This window comes from Dipodomys merriami, unplaced genomic scaffold, assembly GCF_024711535.1.
Source record: "Dipodomys merriami isolate MVZ:Mamm:240054 unplaced genomic scaffold, mDipMer1.0.p SCAF_345, whole genome shotgun sequence".
NCBI classification, from domain to species: domain Eukaryota; kingdom Metazoa; phylum Chordata; class Mammalia; order Rodentia; family Heteromyidae; genus Dipodomys; species Dipodomys merriami.
The window spans coordinates 932,550-952,500 of record NW_027204993.1 but is presented as its reverse complement, the minus strand read 5'-3'; the positions used below and the strand labels follow the sequence as shown (position 1 = coordinate 952,500).

Below are 19,951 nucleotides of genomic sequence, written 5' to 3'. Positions count from 1 at the left end.
GCCCGCGCGTCTGCACGTGCGCACACGCACGCACGCGCCCCCACCCCGCACACACGCACACGCACGCACACACCCCCACCCCGCACACACGCACACACCCCCGCACGTACGCACACGCACGCACACACCCCCGCACACATGCACACGCACGCACACACCCGCAGGCCAATCTTACAGTCCCCCCGGCCTCGTGGCTGGCTCGGGGCGGGGCGCCCGGGCACCCCCGGGACCCGCGCCAGGCGGGCGCTCCACCACCCGCACCGCAGCGCCGCGGCTGGCTTTCGGGTGGCTCACGGGAGATGGGAGCCCCAGGGCCTCTCCTGCCCGGGCTGCCTGGCACAAACACGCCCGCGCACATCTCCTTCGGGCCGACTGTGTCAGGAAAGAAGCCCCGGGAGCCCGGGCCCGGGCTGGCAGGCCCCCAGAGGGCCATCTGGCCCTGCGGGCGCGGATAACAGGCTAGAAATACCCAGATGGCCTTTGGCGGAAGCGAGATTCCCGCCCCGGCCCCGGCCCCGGCCCCGGCCCCGGCCCCGGCGGGGCCTCGGCCACGGCTGACGCTGCCAACCAATGGATCTGATTCCAAGGGCCGAGCGTGGCAGCTCAGGCTTGTGGTCCCGGCTGCCGGGGCTGGACGCCAGCAGGTGACGGAAGCCCGGGTCCTCAGCGGATCCGGGGAAGAGCTTGACAAAAGACGGGCCGCCCAGGAGGCTGAGCGCGGAGGATGGCGGTTCGAGGCCAGCCCGGGCAGGAGAGGCCGCGAGGCTCTGATCGCCCGTGACGGCCGCGGCGCCGTGCGGCCCAAGGGGTGGAGCTGTAAAAAAAGAGCTCGGGGACGGCGCCCGGGCCCCGAGTTCAAACCCCGGGACTGGCAAAAAAAAAGAGGAGCGGGGGGAGCGGCAGCAGCAGGCGGCGCGGCTCGAATGGTACAGAACCAACTCGGAGCCAAAATAAGTAAATAAAGCCGAGGCGGAGGCGCAGGGGCCGAGTTCAAGGCCCAGGACCTCCCGAACCACAGAGGCCGGCGGCAGGACTGCTGGGTCCCAGCAGTGTGGGGGGGTGTGAGGGGGGACCCCCAGTCTCGCCCCCCGCGCATGTGAGCTCCTGGGGAGGCGGATCGGGGCGGGAGGATCGGGGCGGGAGGATCGGGGCGGGAGGATCGGGGCGGGAGGATCGCGGTTCGAGGCCGGGGCGGGAGGATCGCGGTTCGAGGCCGGGGCGGGAGGATCGCGGTTCGAGGCCGGGGTGGGGAGGATCGCGGTCCGAGGCCGGGGCGGGAGGATCGCGGTCCGAGGCCGGGGTGGGGAGGATCGCGGTCCGAGGCCGGGGTGGGGAGGATCGCGGTTCGAGGCCGGGGCGGGAGGATCGCGGTCCGAGGCCGGGGGTGGGGAGGATCGCGGTTCGAGGCCGGGGTGGGGAGGATCGCGGTCCGAGGCCGGGGGTGGGGAGGATCGCGGTTCGAGGCCGGGGTGGGCGGGAGGATCGGGGCAGGAGGATGGAGGTTCGAGGCCGGGGCGGGAGGGAGGCCGGGGTGGGGAGGATCGCGGTTCGAGGCCGGGGAGGGAGGCCGGGGTGGGGAGGATCGCGGTTCGAGGCCGGGGCGGGAGGGAGGCCGGGGCGGGGAGGATCGCGGTCCGAGGCCGGGGGTGGGGAGGATCGCGGTCCGAGGCCAGGGTGGGGAGGATCGCGGTTCGAGGCCGGGGCGGGGAGGATCGCGGTTCGAGGCCGGGGTGGGGAGGATCGCGGTCCGAGGCCGGCCGGGCCGGGAGGCGGCGGAGGCCGTCCTTGAACGCGGAGCCGCGGGGCACGGGGGGGGAGCTGGGTCGGAGCCCCGGGGCCGGCGCGGCGTCGTGGCGGCGTCCTCAGACGCCATGCTCACGGCCTCCGCGCGTGGTCGGTGCTGAGGACCGAGCAGCCAGCGCCGCGCCCCTCCCCGCCCCCCCCCCCCCGCGGGGGCTGAGGACGTCCCGGCCCCGGGCAGCGCCGGCGGCGCAGTCAGGAGCGAGCGCGGCCCCCGCGGGCGGAGGGCGGGCGGCGCGCATGCGCGGGGCGGCCCGGCCCGGCCGGGGGGGGGGGGGGGAGCAGGGAGCGCGCAGGGAACGCGCGTGCGCGGGGCCCGGCTGGGCCCGGGGTGGGCGGTGCGCCTGCGCGGGGCCGCCGGGCCGCCCCGCACGTCCGCACCCCGGGCGGCCCGCGTGGTTGCCGCGCCCGCCGCCGAGCCCCGCAGCCCGGGCCCGGGTCACGGCCCCGCCCAGGATGTGCGTCTTCTCCAGCGAGCACCTCTTACAAAACCCTGCGGCCAGGGCTTCCGCAGAGCTGGGTGACCCAACACCAGCACCTTCCCGCCTGTGTTGCAAAAGCCCACATGTAATAATAGCCCCGGCGGCTTTGATCTTGTGGCCTGCCGCTGCCCCTCACCCCCACCCCCGTCAAGCCCGGCCCTTAGGAGATCGGGAGAGAAGCTTTGGGGTCTTTTTTGGTTTTTGGGGTCTGCAGGCCTAGGAAAGCATGCCAATCAGCAGGCCAGGCCTGGTGGGACCTGCCTGTAGTCCCGGCTATGTCGAAAGCCCTGGGGTCCAGCCCAGCCACACACACACACACACACACACACACAAAACACAAGACACTAGCTGAAAAATAACTAAGGCAAACACAGAAGAAGTCTAGGGACACGGCTCAAGGGTCGAGTGTCTAGCACACCCCGGGTCCTGAGTTCAGATTCTAATACTGCCACCGCCACCTCCAACGGAAAAGAAAGAGGAAGCAGGATTTATAAGGTTTTAACTCTAGGTAGTTATCCATCTAACTAGATTATCTTATCTGTCTGTCCATCCATCCATCCATCCATCTAGCTAGCTACCTGAAGTCCTGGGGTTTGAACTCTGAGCCTGAGCACTGTTCCTGAACTTTGTGCTCAAGGCTGGTGCTCTACCACGTGAGCCACAGCGCCACGTCTGGTTTTCTGGTGGTTCACTGGAGATCAGAGTCTCACAGACTTTCCTGCCCAGGCTGGCTTTGAACCGAGATCCTCAGACTTCAGCCTCCTGAGTGGCTGGGGTGACAGGCGGGAGCCCTAGGAACCCGGCTTCCATGGTCCATTTGGAGTAAAGTTAATGGATTCCTGGCAGGTGATCTATTAAGTTTCTATTTACACTTGGCGCGTGTCTGTGTGTATTGCTTAAGTCAGGGCCCAGCGATGTTGAACGTGCCAACTTCACCTTCTCCTTTCCAGGCCAACCGTGGGTGACTGGGGAGTGTTTATTCTTAAATCCATTCCCCTGATGATTATAATAGTCTATTATCTTGGGTAAAAAAAGAAATGTCCTCAAAAGACACACAGCTCAAGCCAGGCAGTGGTGCTCACGCCTGTAATCCCGGTTAATCAGGAGCCTCGGACATGGAGAGCACAGTCCAAAGACAGTCCAGGCAGATTCTTTATCTCCAGTTACACACACACACACACACACACACACTATTGCATAGCTGGGATTACAGGCATGAACTACAGGTGTCTGCCTTCTGTTTATTAGATTTGTTTATTTTTGGTGCCAGTCCTGGGGCTTGAACTCAGGGCCTGGGCGCTGTCCCTGAGCTCTTCATCTCAAGGCTGGCGCTCTACCACTTGAGCCACAGCGCCATTTCCAGTTCTCAAGTGGTTTATTGGAGATCAGAGTCTCCCAGACTTTCCTGCCCGGGCTGGCTGTGACCCTCCATCCTCAGATCTCAGCCTCCTGAGTAGCTGGGATGATGGCGGGAGCATCAGTGCCTGGCATGTTACTCATTAAAGCAGCTCAATTGTAGTTCGCCAAAACCCCTGCTATGCTCGGGCTCAGAATTTCAGCCCTGTGACTCCACAGCTTAGATTCCGGGAGGGACATGAAACAGAAATCACCGTGTGTCTTGTAATTCTTCCTGCCACTGACAGGAAGAGGAAATACAGGAAGCAATCGGGACCTGGTTCCGATGAGCTCCTCTGCCCCGTCCTGCTGGGGTCAAGCAGTAAATCGAGTTTTTTAAAAATCCTATCTGCAGTGTATCACAACCAGCCACAGCAAGGTTACCATGTCAAGATCAATATAGAAGCCAGGCTCTGCGGCTCCCGCCTGGAATCCCAGCGACTCAGGAGGCTGAGATCTGAGGATCGCGGTTCAAAGCCAGCCCGGGCAGGAAAGTCTGTGAGACTCTGATCTCTAACTTCTCAGAAAGAGCCCGAAGTGGCACTGTGGCTGTGGCTCAGGTGGTAGAGCGCCAGCCCGGAGCCAAAGAAGCTCAGGGACAGCGCCCAGGCCCCGAGTTCAAGTCCCGGGCCCGGCAAAAATGTAAAAATAGAAATCGTCCTATAATGGACCGGTGGAAACACATGGATGTTATTATACTCCATGGACAGGTTGCAACCTAGTGATGGCATGGCGATCAGGTGTGAGCAGGCCGTGCGGTGTTGATAGGAAGGGTCGCCGCGCGTTGGTATGGATGCGTGGTCTTCTACGGCTGTTGAGCCGTAAGTCCATGTATGAGTCTGTCTGTTCATCCAGTAGCCACACACAGGTCACGGATGTGTCTGTCACTCGAACCCCAAAGCCTTGCAGGTGGGTGGCCCTGAGCCTGGCTGGGTGCGGGCTGTGCCCAGCTCCCTTCCCCTGCCCGGACGCTTCTCACTTCCTCCCGTCCTCCATGGGGGGGGGGTGGGTGGCAGCGGCCTGGCGGCGCAGGAAGTGGCCGGCCACCAGCTCTGCAGGAGGACTGGGCCCAGCGGGCACCAGGGGCGCCCGGCCTGGGGGCCTGGGACCCACCCAGGACGCACGCTGGCCCAGGGGGCGGAGCAGCAGCGGGGAGCCCAAGGCCGCGAGTTCAAGCCCCAGGATGGGCAAAAGAAGAGACTGAAGGAAAACAAAGCCTTGTTTAGCAGAAGGACTATCATCCTCACCATCCTCACCGTCATGACCATCGTGTAATCAGCAGGAAGAGCAGCATTTCTGACACGGGTTTTTGTGTGTTTCCCCCCCATTTCAGGTCTGGTTTTGGGCGGGTTTTTTTCTCAGGCCACCTTAACCCCGTGCTCCCCCCAGGGCGGCGCAGGGTGACCACTTAGAGACAGAAAACCCCCCCAAACACCGGGCGCTGCCATCCGGAGGATCGCGGTTCCGGGGGGGGGGGGGGGAACCCAGGGGCGGAGCCGGGCCCAGCAGGAGGCCGGCCTGGCGCCGGGGCCCGCCCCCCACGGTGCGGCTTTCCCGCTCCAAGCCGCCCCTCCCCCCCAGCTCTGCGCCCGGCCCCGGATGACTTTTGACCCCGGGTCCCGGGGCTCGAACCCGGGCCCGGGCGCCGCTCCGCCGCTCCGCCGCGGTCCCGGGATCGCAGCCTCCCTCCCGGGCGCCCGCGCCGCGATCGCGCGTGGAGCTCCGCGGGGGAGGCGACCCCGGTGGCCCTCAAAGAGCCACACGCCGGGAATCCGCCCTCCCGAGGCCCCGAGGCGCGCGGAGGCCGAGAACCGGAGGAAAGGCGGCCGGGGGGGCGGCGGGGGCCGGGAGGGCGGCTCGGCGGAGGATGTGGGGGGGCGGGGCCGGAGGGGCTTGGCCACGCCCCCGGCGCCGCCCTCCCCGCCCAGCCGCGGCTCATTGGGCGGGGCCGGGCTGGGGGCGGGGCCGGGGCGCCGGGGGGTGCGGCCTGGGCCGGTGGGCGGGGCCGGGACCCCCAGGGCCGCGGGCTCATTGGGCGGGGCCGAGGGGGCGCTAGCCCCGCCCCCCGGGAGCCTTCATAAGGGCTGCGCTCGGCGCGGCCGGCGGCGCACACGCTTCCCGTAACGGTGCGGCCGCCGCCGGCGTCGCCCCGAGCTGCGCCCCCGCAGGACGAGCATCGCCGGCCCCCGCAGCCCCAGACCTTGCCCGGGAGGCCCCCGAGGACGCGGGTGGGACCATGGGGACGCACAAGGTAAGCGGGACGTGCGGGATGTGCGGGATGCGCGGGGTGGCGGCGCCGCCTCGCCGTCATCCCTCCATCCCCATCCTCCGCGTCCTCGTCCTCCGGGTCACGCTCGCGCTCGCGCTGCGGCGGCGGCGAGGGGCGGCCGCTGGCCTCGTCCCGGGGTCCGCGCCGGGCCCGCGCCCCGGCTCCCCCCGGCCCCGGCCCCCCCCCGGCCCCGGCCCCTGCCCACCCACCGCCGGGCGCGCGGGTCACGGCGGCCGGTCACCTTCGCGTGCGCGGACCCGCCGGGTCACGGCCGCGCCGGGGGCGCCCCGGCCCCGCCCGTGACCCCGCCGCCCCCGGCGTCGGGGGGCCCCGGGTTCGAGCCCAGCCCGCGCCGCGCACGGGGGGATCGGAGCCCCTGCCGCGCGGGGACGGAGCCGGGGTGCCGGCCCAACGCGTCTCGGTGGCTGGGGGGCTCCCCGAAAGCGGGCGGCCCGCGGGCTGGAGGGAGCGGGGTCTGCGGTGGGCCCCGCGCGGGCTCGGTCACCCCCCCCGCGGGCCAGCCCCGGGCCCGGGCCGCCGTCCGTCCTGCTTGTCCGCTGGTGACGGTCCCCCCGCCCCCCCCCAGGTGACCCCGTCGCTGATCTTCGCCGTCTCCATCGCCACCATCGGCTCCTTCCAGTTTGGCTACAACACGGGCGTCATCAACGCCCCGGAGACGGTGAGCGGCCGGGGCCGGGGCCGGGGCCGGGAATCGGGGTCGGGGGGCGCTCTCCTGGCCGTGCCGAGCCTCCCCGGCCCGCTGCTCGGGGGCCCCCGGTCGCCCGCGCTGGGCGAGTTTTTTCCTCCGACCCTCCCCGCGGAATTTGGATCCGGTCCCTGAGTTGGGTGGGCGAGGAGGGCGGGGCCTGGGCGGGGAGGGGCGGGGCCTGGCCGAGGAGGGCGTGGCCTGGGCGGGGAGGGGCCTGGACGAGGAGGGCGGGGAGGGGCGGGGCCTGGACGGGGAGGGCGTGGCCTGGGGGGAGGGGCGGGGCCTGGACGAGGAGGGCGTGGCCTGGGCGGGGAGGGGCCTGGACGAGGAGGGCGGGGCCTGAGCGGAGCCTGAGCGAGGAGGGCGGGGCCTGGGCGGGGAGGGGCGGGGCCTGGGCGGGGAGGGGCGGGGCCGGCCGCGGCTCTGCGCCGCCACCTGCCGGCGGGCGCTGGAATCGCCCTCGGGGGCCGAGTGCTGAGTGCACAGTACCCGGCCAGTGCTGGGCCCTCGGTGCCGCGTCCTCATCGGGCCGCGCCTGGCTGGTCTGTCCGTCCTGCAGATCATCCGGGACTTCCTCAACTACACGCTGGAGGAGAAGATGAAGGACCCGCCGTCGGAGGGGCTGCTCACGGCCCTCTGGTCCCTGTCGGTGGCTATTTTCTCGGTCGGGGGAATGATCGGCTCCTTCTCGGTCGGGCTCTTCGTGAACCGCTTTGGCAGGTACGGAATGGGGCGGGGGGCGGGGGGCGGGAGGGGGCGCCTGGGCCGGGCCCAGCTCCGCCACCGCAGCCTCGGGAGGCCGAGGTCTGAGGATCGCGCTGCGAGGCCAGCCGGGGCGGGAAAGGCGGCGAGAGTCGGCCACGGCCGGGGGCGGGGCCGGGCCTGCGTGGGGGGGGTCGGCGCCCGGCCCCGGGTTCGAGCCCCGCCGACCCCGCGGCCCCGCCCGCAGGCGCAACTCGATGCTGATGGTGAACCTGCTGTCGGTGGCGGGCGGCGGCCTGATGGGCTTCTGCCGGCTGGCCGAGTCGGTGGAGATGCTGATCCTCGGCCGCCTGGTGATCGGCGTCTTCTGCGGGCTGTGCACCGGCTTCGTGCCCATGTACATCGGCGAGGTGTCGCCCACGGCGCTGCGCGGCGCCTTCGGCACGCTCAACCAGCTGGGCATCGTGGTGGGCATCCTGGTGGCGCAGGTGAGCGGGGGGGGGGGGGAGGAGGGGGGAAGGGGGGGCCGCCTCCCCCCGCACGCGCCGTCACGCACAGACGCGCCCTCCGTTTCCGCTGGGTTCGGGGTGCGCGCCGGGGTCACCCCCGAGCCTTGTGGGGTCTGGGCCCCCCGGGCCGCGGAGCCCGCCAGGCCTGCGCGCGGCTCACGCGGCGCCGGCGTCCGGCTTGCAGATCCTGGGCCTGGACATCCTGCTGGGCTCGGACGACCTGTGGCCGGTGCTGCTGGGCTTCACCATCATCCCGGCCGTGCTGCAGAGCATCGCGCTGCCCTTCTGCCCCGAGAGCCCGCGCTTCCTGGTCATCAACAAGAAGCGGGAGGAGCAGGCCAAGGACAGTGAGTGCCCCGCGCCCCCCGCCCCCGCCCCGGCATGCCCCGCGCCCCCCCCCCGCCCCGGCATGCCCCGCGCCCCCCCCCCGCCCCGGCATGCCCCGCGCCCCCCCCCCGCCCCGGCATGCCCCGTGCCCCCCCCCCGCCCCGGCATGCACCGCGCCCCCCCCCGCCCCGGCATGCCCCGTGCCCCCCCCCCCGGGAGGATGAGCTGAGGTGCTGTTTGGGCTGTGGTCGGCCGCGGGGCTTGAACTCGCGGCCCGCGCGCCGTCCCTCCGCGCCGCTCCCGGTTCCCTGGTGGTTCCTGGGAGATCGGCGTCTCCGGGCCGGCCTCGAACCCCGATCCATGCTCGGGTCTCGGCCTCCCGGGCTGCTGGGATTCGAGGCGGCGCCGCTGTGGGGCCGGGGGGGGGGGTGACCCCGTGACCCCGCGACCCCGGTGACCCCCGCCGCCCGCAGTCCTGCAGCGGCTGTGGGGCACGGCGGACGTGACGGACGACATCCAGGAGATGAAGGAGGAGAGCGTGCGCATGGCGCAGGAGAAGCACGTGACGGCGCTGGAGCTGTTCCGCGCGCCGAGCTACCGCCAGCCCATCCTCATCTCCATCGTGCTGCAGCTCTCGCAGCAGCTCTCGGGCATCAACGCCGTGAGTGCGCGCGCTCGCGCGAGACCGGGCGGGGGGCGGGGCCGGGCGGGGGGCGGGGGGCGCAGGAGACCAGGCGCGGGGGCGGGGCCGGGCGCGGGGGCGGGGCCGGGCGGGGGGCGGGGCCGGGCGCGGGGGGGGGCGGGGCGGGGGCCGGGAGGGCGGGGGGCGCAGGAGACCAGGCGCGGGGGCGGGGCCGGGCGCGGGGGCGGGGCCGGGCGCGGGGGGCGGGGCCTGGGGGAGCGAGACGGCCGTGGGCGCAGCTGGTCGGGCTGCCAAGGAACAAATCCTAAGCTACGCCCGTCCTCGCGAGACTTGGCAGAGGGACAGCTGGTCCACCCGGCCGAGAGCCACACAGGCGCGCTGGGCGCTGCTAGGGCCCAAACCCTAAACCACGACTCCCGTTCTCCCGAGACATGGCAGAGGCGCCGCTGCCCCCGGGCGGCCTCGCGCAGGCGCGCTGCCGGGGAGGCGCCAGGCTCGCGCCGCCGCTGCCGCTTTGGGCGGCTCTGGGCGGGAAGCTGCCCCGCGCCGCTGCCCCGCGCCGCGCCACCCCACGCTGGCCTCCGCCTCCGCCTCGCCAACCACAGCCGAGCCACAGCGCCGCTGCCGGCGTGGGGGCGATGCCCGGGAGATGGAAGGCGCCCAGGGAGGGAGGAGGAGAGGGGGGAGGGGGATGCTGTACAGTATATCACACACACAACCTATAACATGTAACATAGCATACAATAGAACATACAACATAACATGCCATTTACAACATATGCAATATATAGCATACAGCATATGACACATGGCATACAATGCGTGATACAGCATGTACATAGAACATGCATAATGCACAGTATATAACATGTAACATAAAATACATAACATGCAACATAGTATGCAATATAGAGTATACAATATATACAATATACAGCATGCAATATGTAATGTACAACATATGACATAATATACAGCACATACAATATATAATATACAGCATGTAATATGCAATAAAATATACAATGTATGCCATAATATATAATATATAATATGTAACACAATATATAATATGCAACACATACAATATGTAACATAGTGTGCAATATATAACAGTATACAATACATAATATACAACATAACAATATACATAATATACAACATAACAATACACATAATATGCAACATAATATGCAATATATAATTTACAACATATAACATAATATATAATAGACAATATGTAATATGTAATATACAACATATAATATACAATATGTAAAGTATAGTCTATAATATATAACATACCATTAAATCCCTATGATATATATGATATATAATTAAGAAAGCCCACCAGAACCTGTTGTGAAGACAGGAGCAGGTTGAGTGGTAGAGCACTTGGCTAGCCGATGTGAAGTTCTAAGTTCAAATCCCTGTCCCAGCAACACCACCAAAAAAAGAAGAAAGAAGTAGGGAGGAGGTGTGTACAGCACAGTGGCGCTGCTTTATGCAGTACATATATGCTGATAAAACATATGCTGGGCAGGTGGCTCAGTGGTAGAGCGCTCGCCTCACATGCATGAGGCCCTGGGTTCGATTCCTCAGCACCCCATCAGCAGAAAAAGCCAGAAGTGGCGCTGTGGCTCAAGTGGTAGAGCACCAGCCTTGAGCTGAAGAGCTGAGGGACAGTGCCCAGGCCCAGAGTTCAAGTCCCGATTGCCTGTCATCCTAGCTACTCAAGAGGCTGAGATCTGAGGATCACAGTTCAAAACCAACCCCAGCAGGAAAGCCCATGGGAGTCTTCATTTCCAGTCAACCAGCTAAAAACTCAACTGGGAGTTGTGGTTCAACTGGTTGAGCACCAGGGGGCTAAAGCCTAGGTAGAGCGACAGAGAGGCTCTTGAGTTCAAATCCCAACATCTCCATACAGACAGGGAAGAGGGGAGAGCCGATGAACCCCGAGATTGTGTGGAAATGTCAATGTGGCTTCGTTTTCCCGTAGGTTTTCTATTACTCCACGGGGATCTTCAAAGATGCTGGCGTCTCCCAGCCCATCTACGCCACCATCGGAGCGGGCGTGGTGAATACCATCTTCACCGTAGTGTCCGTAAGTTGGGGTTCACATCATTTAGGGGGCAGCGGGGGGAGAGAAGGAATTCTTAATTACCCTGTGGGAGAAAGAGAAGGGTCATTTGAGAGCTGGGTGTGTACGCTTTTTACAGACAACCTTGGGATAGCTGGGCCGGGCGCTGGAGCTCCTGCCTGGAATCCCAGCTCCTCAGGAAGTGGAAATAGGAGGATCGTGGTTCAAAGCCAGGAGCATCTGCCAGGCTCTCCTGGGCATCCGGGACTTGACTCTGCGTTGTTGTTTCTCTAGCTGTTTCTGGTGGAGAGGGTTGGAAGGCGGACGCTGCACATGATCGGCCTGGGTGGCATGGCGGTGTGTTCCGTTCTCATGACCGTTTCTTTGTTGATGAAGGTGAGTCCCGCTTGGCGCCACAGGCGTTGGGCATCCGGGCGGGTTAGAGGGCAGATCATCACAAGGGAACCGGGCATCGGTGCGCACGCCTGTAATCCCAGCTCCACAGCAGGCTGAGATCTGAGGATCGTCAATCCCAGCAAGGACACAGACAGACACACACACACACACACACACACACACACACGTACGTCCCTCACAGTCACTTTCCCACCCAGGACAACTTTGAAGCCATGAGCTTTATCTGCATCGCCGCCATCCTGATCTACGTGGCGTTCTTCGAGATCGGGCCCGGCCCCATCCCCTGGTTCATTGTGGCCGAGCTCTTCAGTCAGGGACCCCGGCCCGCTGCTATGGCCGTGGCCGGCTGCTCCAATTGGACCTCCAACTTCCTGGTTGGCCTGCTCTTCCCTTCTGCTGCTGTGAGTAACAGGGAACACTCACCGAGCACGGCCAGGCATCGCTGTGCACGCCTGTAATCAATCCCAGGGCAAAGAGTGGAGGTGGAGAAGGAGGTGTGAAGGAAGAGAGTAGGTCTGGGCGTGGTAGAGCACACCTGTAATCCCAGAGCTAACAGTGGAGGTGGAGAAGGAGGTGAAGGAAGAGAGCAAGTCTCTGGGCGTGGTAGTGCACACCTGTAATCCCAGAGCAAAGAGTGGACTTGGAGAAGGAGGTGAAGGAAGAGAGTAGGTCTGGGCGTGGTAGTGCATACCTGTAATCTGAGAGAGTAGTCTGGGCATGGTAGCACACGCCTGTAATCCCAGAGCAAACAGTGGAGGTGGAGAAGGAGTAGGTCTGGGCATGGTAGCACACGCCTGTAATCCCAGAGCAAACAGTGGGGGTGGAGAAGGAGTAGGTCTGGGCATGGCAGCGCACGCCTGTAGTCCCAGCTACTCAGGAGATCTCAGGCTCTGCGTGTGTAGCGGGGCTGGGGCAGATCCGACCGTGGAGGGAATTGAACCTGTGGCCTGGGCATCGCCTGCCACTAGCATTAACTGCTGTGTTGGCTTTTGCTCCGCCCTCTCCCCAGTCCTTGATGGGGCCCTACGTGTTCATCGTCTTCGCCGTTTTCCTCGTGGTCTTCCTCATCTTCACCTTTTTCAAAGTCCCCGAGACTCGAGGCAGGACTTTCGAAGATATCGCGAGAGTGTTTGAAGGCAGGCCCCAGAAAAACGAAGGGGAGGTGAACAGAGGTCAGCCCGGTAAAGAAGACACCACCGACGTCTGAGCCCGGGCCTCCTTCCTCCAGCCTCCCTCCCCGCCCACAGCAACACCCTCCCCGCCGTGGGGGGGCCGGGGCCGTGGGGGGGGCTGGGGAGGAGAACCAGAACCTCATCAGGATGAAGCCGGGACTATAGGATGCTGCTCCGGGACTCTGCTGTCCAAGCCCCACTTTGCTCAGAAAGCAGATGCAGAGAGGCCTGTGGGGAGGCCCCGGGCGCCTGCGTGCTCGGTGGCTCTCTGCTTTCTGAGTCTCTGCTTTCTCTTTTCCACTGGCTGAGTTTCCTAGCATATAATTTATTCACCTCCCATGCAGGAACTATGCTCATCTCCTGAAAATCCACCTGTTGAGTTGAGTTGAGGTTGTTGGGAAGGAGAGATTATTGTGTGTGTTTGTCTTTTTCTTAATTTTTTTTCCCCCAAACAGGTGCAGAAATTGAAACATAAGGGGAAAAAAAAGTTTGAAGGTGACCAAGGGGGGGGAAAAAAAATGCAAGTGTGCACCGTGACACGCAGGTTCACACGCTGGTGGTGTGTCACTGACTTGTGTGCTCAGGGGATGGAAACTTGTGACGAGTTTCTCTCCATTAATGTCTCCAGTATTTGGGCAGAAGAAGAGAGAGAAAAGAAGAGAAAATGCTACTCACTGGGTTTCCTTCTGGAAACTTCTAGAAGGTTGTCATCTCAGTGGGACTCAGGGTATTTGTGTTTTTTCCTAAGTTGGGCTTGGAGAGAGCTCGCTTAGGGTTTGCGGGGTTCATGGTGGGGGGGTGGGGGGGAATAGATGGAAGAGAAAGGTTCTTTGGGGGTGTTTGGTTTTCCTTTTGAATTTTGAAATGATCTCACTACCTGACAAGCGACGTCAGGGCTTTTGTGGTGGGTTTTCTTTTGCGTGGTGTTTTACTTCTTAATTATTCTGTTCACTGGTAGAAAATTCTGGAACCTCGCCGGGTTAGGTGGAATGGAGAAGCGGAACGATTATTAGCAGCTAGCAGAAGGGGAGTTCTCGCTGGAGTCTTGGCTCTTGGGCGCGCGTGTGTCCTTTGGGCCTGGATTCAGTCAGTGCGCAGCGCAGCCCGGCGCTGGGTGTGGATGCGTCCGCGCAGGGTCGGGTCTCTGTGCGCTGGGCGGTCTTTGTGTAGTGCTTTAGTCTGGCCCCGCCTGTACATACGTAACACTGAGTTATTATTGTTATTGTTTCAACCTTCCCATTCATTTTGCTACCTCCCTCATGAACATCACGGTAAGGTTGAGAGATGGAGGGTTCTACCTCAATCTAGCTGGCAAGGGGGCGGTGGGAATTCAGGTCCTGGGCTTGGGAGGTGAGGGCTACAGGTGGGTGAGGGGGGGAAGAAAGGTTCCCAGCAGGGACTAAGAAAATGGCCAGAGTTGATCGCTGGAAAGTTCTGGAAGATTCCAGAGAGATCCACTCTCTTCCCCCATTTCCCCAGCCCTCGTCTCTTCCTCGGTGCTTCTCTTTGGTCAGACATTTCAGCCAAGAGTATTTTGGTCCTCATTTCCCACAGTCCTCTCTGGTTACTCCCCCTCCTCCCCCCCCCCCAGCTCAGGTGACTTAACACAGCACCCACCCCTCCCGGGATCTGAGTACTTGCATCCAGGTTCTGAGTACTTCCTTCCGCGTGGCTCTTTTTCTACTCCCGTTATTGTGTTGCTTTTTGTTACTGTGGTTCTTTGATTTTGAAATAAAAATTCACACCATGGCCACCCCGCAGATGGCGGATTCGTTCTTGGGGGCCCCCTTCCCCCCCCAAAACACCAAAATGCATCTTCCCTGCAGGGCTGGAGCTGTCCCCCATCTCCTGAGAACAGTCCACCCGCCCTGCCCTGTGTTACGCAAGTGCTGGATGCTGAGTTCCTCCCCGCCGGCTCTCTGGCCCCGGCCCGAGCTTGCTCTTCTGGTGGATGGCGCTGGCGGCTCCCGCCTGTCATCCCGGCCGCTCAGGAGGCTGAGAGCGGAGGACCGCGATTTGAGGCCAGCCTGGGCAGGAAAGTCCGGTATTGAGGGCTGGGACTCGGTTGGCTCAAGGCAAACACTGTAACCCCTTGAGCCACCCCCCACTTCTGCCTTTTTGGTCGGGGTCACTGGACATAGAGCCTCCCAGGTCTTTCCTGCTTGGCCTCCAACTGCGATCCTCAGATCTCAGCCTCCTCTGTGGCTGGGATGACAGGCGGGCGCCTCGTCACACCTCCGAAGAGAGCCAGACTCCCCAAACAGAAGCAGGGAGGCTCTCCACCCCCCAAACCTCCTTCTGAAGGTCAAATTACAAGAAAGGCCGTGGAGGGGCTGCGTTCTGAAGACCCAGCCTTGCCAGAGCTCAACCACTCTAGTGACACCTGCCTGTAATCCCGGCCCCCGTGGCTCCGCCCCCAGCTAAAGACAAGACACTCAGCATATGAATGGGAGCCTCGGAGGGCCCCGGGGGATCCTGCTAGGCCTGGTGGCCAGCCGGTGACAACTTCCTAACCACCCAGCGTCCCCCTGTTTCCCCCCCAAATGTCTCCTCGATTTGTGTCCTAGACCCGGAGCTCGAACTCGGGGCCTGCCATTTTTCCTTTAGCTGTTCTCTTCCGGGTTGGCGCTCTACCTCCTCGGCCAAGCCTCCGCTTCAGGCTTTTTGTTTCCTTTGGCGCGTTCATTGGTGGTCCAGGGTCTCCCAATCCTCAGATCTCAGCTTCCGGCCTGGCTGGGATTACAGGCGTGCGCTCCAGGCTCCTCCTCGGGAGGCTCAGGGGATGCCAACGCTCAGCTGTTAGGAGTGCACCCCAACTCTTATGCAAATGTACTGTCTGGACACCCCCCCCCCCAAGAAAGGCCAGGCCCCAAGGTCAGACACAAAAGAAGTGGCCATTCGTTCTCACTGGAATCTTCTGGAGGGATTTGGTTAGAAGGCAGGGCGGGAATGCTGTGGAGGGAAGGGGAGGAACTTCTTCCCTTCCCCTCCCCACACACACCCTTTCATTTTTTGTGCAAGTCCTGGGGCTTGAACTCAGCCTGGGCTCTGGCGTGGAGGTTATTTACTTTCTGTTCAAGGTCAGTGGCGCTCGACCCCTTGAGCCACAGCTCCGCTTCTGGGTGGTTTTTTTTTTTTGGTGGTTCACTGGAGAGAAAGGGTCTGCACCCCTTTTGCTGCTCAGGCTGGGGGCTGTGAATCGTGGGATGCTCTGGCGCTCAGCCGGAGCAGCTGGGACTACAGGCGTGCGCTACGGGTCCCTGTCTGGTCTCCCACACCGGTCCTGTGATGGACTTGAATTTTAAGGCTATCAAAAGACGTGGGTCGGATGGCTCCCCCCCACCCCCCATCAGAATTAAAAACAAAGCCACACACACAACGCAGAGGCGAAGACTGAGCCAAATCTTTACTCCTAAACCATGAGGTGAGTGCCAGAAGACCAGACAATTAGGGCTGAAAGCCCGGGGATTCATTTGGACCCAGACGACAAGCAAAGAGAAAGCATCTCTACAAATGACACTCAGGAATCAAGTGTGGATTGGGGGCGTCTGTGGTACCCATCTGGACCCCAACAAGAACAAGAATCCTCTCTGCACGACTGCACGCTCTGGGCTATTCGAAAGGGATCTATGCTTGCCAGCCCTGTGCTCATTTGGCTAGCTAGCGGGGCTGGTAGCGCACGCCTGTAATCCCAGCCCAGGTAGAACACACACACACACAGACACACACACAGACACACAGACAGACACACACACACACACACACACCAAGCCCGGTGCGGTGGCTCCCGCCTGGCATCGCAGCTCCTCGGGAGGCTGAGATCGGAGGATCGCAGTTCAAGGCCAACCCGGACAGGAAAGGCCGTGAGACTCTGCCCTCCTGTGAGCCACCAGAAAACCAGGAGTGGCGCTGTGGTTCAAGGGGTAGAGCGCCAGCCTGGAGTGAAAGAGCTCAGGGACAGCGCCCAGGCCCTGAGTTCGAATCCCAGGACCGCCCCCCCCCCCAAAGTGACTTAATAATAAGCGAATAATTCACAGGACACTCGCAGCATAGTTTACGTAACAATCCAAGCCCAGGGGTGCGTCCAGGTAGGGGTGGCTCCCTCCAGGGATTTCCATGGAAGCTTCCAGACTTGCCCCGGGAAGGTCAGGCTGGGAGGGCAGGTAGGGCTGCCCGGGCTGCTGGGGGGGGTGGTTGTGGAATGCGTGGTTCCAGGCAGGCCCGGTGCTGTTCCAGGGCTGGGGGTCCCACGGGTGGGCGCCCGGGGCTGGGCCGCTCCAGCTCTGACTGCTGCTGCTGCTGCACATCTGGTCGCTCCATGGAGGAAGGCCTCCAGGGGCGGCGGGGGCCCCCGCCCAGCCCGGGGCATGGCCAGGGTGCAGGCCGCCCACCTGGAGAGAGAACCAGAGCCGGCGTTGTTGGGGCTGCATGGGAACTAGCCGGGCGGGTGCTGGAGCGCCCGCCTGGAATCCCGGCCAGATCCTTCTGGAGAAGCTGTGAGCTGAGCATGATGGCGGTGGGACCCCAGGCTGAGCCAGACGGGCACCAGCCTAGAGTGAAAAGCTCCATGACAGGTCCCCGGTGCAAGCCCCAGCCCCGGCACAAGCACAGACAGACAGACAGACAGACAGAAGCAGAGGGGAAGCGTTGGTTTCCCGTTACCTGGGCCGGCCGGCTGCCGTCCAGCAGACCCCGGCTCTTCTGCCACCTTTTACATTTCATCCTGCGGTTCTGGAACCAAGTCTTGACCTGCAGCAGTAAGGGTGACTGGCCTTAGAAGGCCCCCCCCGACCGCCTCCAAGCCGGGCGCCGCAGCCCACGCCTGTAGTCCCGGCCACTCAGGAGGCTGAGATGGGAGGATCGCAGTGCAAAGCCAGCCCAGGAGCAGCAAGGTCCTGGGAGACTGATCTCCTCCCAAAGCCAGAAAACCAAGCTGTGGCGCTGTGGCCCACGTGGTAGCGCGCCAGCGCGCCCAGGCCCCGGGTTCGAGACCCACCACCGACCAAAAGCATGCACGGGCGCGCACCTGCTTGTAGGTGAGGTTGAGGAGGTTGGAGAGCTCCTGCATCTGCTGCAGGCTCAGGTACTTCTGCTTCTGGAAGCGCTCGTTGAGGTAGTACAGCTGCATCTGAGAGAACACGGTTCGAATCTTCTGTCTCTTGGCGGGAGGCTTGCCCTGGTCGCCCTGGCCGCCGGGGACGCTGCCGGGACGGGAGTCGGGGGTGGCGGGTCTGGCCGGGAGAGGAGACACCGACCCGGGGCTCTCCTGAGTCCGCAGAGCCACGGAGACTGGAGGAGGAGAAGCTGCTGGCGAGCAAAGGAAGATGACGTTGAACCGAGTGCCGCTGGGCACGCCTGTAATCCCAGCTCCACCGCGGGGTGAGAGCTGAGCATCGCTGGTTCAAGGCCAGCCGGGGAGAGACGAATCCGGGGCACTAAGAACTAGCAAAGGGGGAAGAGGCCGTCTGACTCTGAGCTGCAGAGCTCAGGGACGGTGCCCGGGCCCTGAGTTCAAGTCCCACCACTAACAACAAAAGAGGATTTGAGAGAGGAAGGGTGGGGGCGAATGCTATCCTCAGTGTAATCAAAGGTGGAGTCAGGGATTGGCAGGGGAGGGGAGGGGTGGGAGGGCTGGAGGGGGGGCGCGGGGAGAAGGGAGGGGGCGAGAAGGATCCAGATGTTTGGCTCTCAGAGTGAGGAGCTGAACGGAAGCCCTCCTAGACAACTACTTAAATCACACCAAGTCTTAACAGATTTGTGTCGGTCCAATCATCCAGTCACTCATAGGCGAATGGCAGGATCTGACTAGAAATGTGGGGTTCACCTTCACCCCGGGCTGGGGACCCTCCCTACCTCAGCAATGGCACCGTTGACTAAACCATTTCGAGTCAGACTTCACCATTAGGCCGGGCTTGGATGTGCACGCCTGTAATCCAGGCTTCCACAGGAGGCTGGGATCTGGAGGAAGCGGGGCTTCCGAGCCAATTTGGGCAGCAAAGAAGAGGGAGGAGGAAGAGGAGGAGGAGGAGGAGGAGGAGGAGATGGAGATAATCCTGACCTTCTTAAAAAAACAGAAGTGGAGGTGTGGCTCAAGTGGTAGAGCGCCAGCCTGGATAGAAAATGCCAAGCAAGAGTGCCGGGCTGGGAGTTCCAATCCCAGCAGTCCGAATGTATATAGAAACGAAAGGGAAAACCCAGTCTCCGGTGGCTCCCGCCTGTCAGCCTAGCTACTCAGGAGGCTGAGATCGGAGGACCAGGATTTGAGGCCGGCCCTGAGCAAAGCAGCTCAAGGGGCAGAGAGCTCAGGCCCTGAGTTCCACCTCCAGGACCAGCACCCAAGAAACAAAACATAAATCCAGATACAATATTATTATCATTATTTTGTGTGCCGTTCGTGGGGTTTGAACTCAGGGCCTGGGCGCTGTCCCTCAGCTCAAGGCTGGTGCTCTACCACTTGAGCCACAGCGCCACTTCAGCTTTTGGGTGATTCTTTGGAGATCAGAGTCTCACGGACGTTCCTGCCCGGGCTGGCCTTGAACCGCGATCCTCAGCTCTCAGCCTCCTGAGTCGCTGGGATGGCAGGCGTGCGCTGCGGCGCCCGGCCTCGGGTCTGTCTTACCTGTGTCTGCGTGGAGCGTGGGCTCGGGGCTGGGCCTGGGCTCTTCCTCGTGGGCCTGGCAGCTGCTGGGCCCTGGCCATCCGTCCTCCCCATCCGCTGCCTCAGACCTGGGCGCGTTTTGGGCACACACACAGTCCACACTCATGGCGGAGATCTGGCCAGCAAAGACTCCAGGTGAGCACGGAAGACACGGCAGCCAGAAAACAAGCAGAGGAGAAGATCCAACGCACCGCAGCCCCCAGCCCGCGGGCTGCGGGTCTTTAAGGGAGGATTCCCCGCAGGCCCACCCCCTCTCCAGCCCACGCCCCCACCCCGTGAGTCCCTCCTTAATCCCGTCTGCCAGCCTCCCCCAGCCATTGACATGCAAAGGCCACTGGGGAAGAGCCAGACTGGGTGGGAATCCACCCCAAGGGGGCCTGGGGGGACCCGGGGGGCTCCGAGTGAACCCCCCAACGGAAGATCTGCACACGCATCTTCCCTTCCCCCTCGAAAGCCAAGAGTGCAGCTCCAACTGTGGTTCTAGAAAATTCCATTCACTGCTTTACGGGGACTATTTAACCAGGGTCCTAGGGCTGGGCCGAGGTGAAACCTGCCTCTCGTGTTTGTGGCTTGAGTTCCTTCTGGTTTGAGAGAAAGACCTGGAAAAAGAGTTTCTGGGGAGAGGGCTTGGTGTTTGATCCAAAGAGGGTGACATTGGTGATCTGGGATAAAATTACCATCCGGAACGGGCAGGAAGAGGTTAAATCAGTTCTTAGCGACCCAGGGCAGCCACTTTCCCAAGTCTGTTTATCTGTAAATAATGAGGAAAAAACAAACAAAACAAACAC

The 19,951-nt window shown here is 62.9% G+C and overlaps 2 protein-coding genes across 8 annotated transcripts in view; one reads left to right on the top strand and one right to left on the bottom strand.

Annotated features, from left to right (window-relative positions):
* The window catches only part of LOC138803656 (solute carrier family 2, facilitated glucose transporter member 3-like), a 26,391-nt gene extending 12,133 nt beyond the window's left edge, over positions 1 to 14,258 (top strand). For 6 of the 7 annotated variants that reach the window (XM_069987709.1, XM_069987708.1, XM_069987713.1 and 3 more), the window contains 9 exons: positions 6,533 to 6,625; positions 7,215 to 7,375; positions 7,605 to 7,845; positions 8,051 to 8,213; positions 8,667 to 8,854; positions 10,836 to 10,940; positions 11,211 to 11,312; positions 11,531 to 11,734; positions 12,343 to 14,258. In XM_069987709.1, the coding sequence (XP_069843810.1) occupies positions 6,533 to 6,625; positions 7,215 to 7,375; positions 7,605 to 7,845; positions 8,051 to 8,213; positions 8,667 to 8,854; positions 10,836 to 10,940; positions 11,211 to 11,312; positions 11,531 to 11,734; positions 12,343 to 12,540 (1,455 nt within the window). In that variant the 3' untranslated portion in view covers positions 12,541 to 14,258. Of the gene's footprint in view, positions 1 to 5,828; positions 5,929 to 6,532; positions 6,626 to 7,214; positions 7,376 to 7,604; positions 7,846 to 8,050; positions 8,214 to 8,666; positions 8,855 to 10,835; positions 10,941 to 11,210; positions 11,313 to 11,530; positions 11,735 to 12,342 lie in introns of those variants that run through there. The other variant, XM_069987714.1, reaches the window with a different exon arrangement.
* Positions 14,259 to 16,536: 2,278 nt separating this feature from the next.
* On the bottom strand, positions 16,537 to 19,269 carry LOC138803679 (putative homeobox protein NANOG2). The gene is made up of 4 exons (XM_069987741.1): positions 19,125 to 19,269; positions 17,532 to 17,794; positions 17,168 to 17,254; positions 16,537 to 16,896 (listed from the first exon to the last, which is right to left on the bottom strand). Exons 1-4 carry the CDS (start codon positions 19,267 to 19,269, stop codon positions 16,537 to 16,539), a joined length of 855 nt encoding a protein of 284 aa, XP_069843842.1.
* Between the last annotated feature and the right edge of the window lie 682 nt (positions 19,270 to 19,951).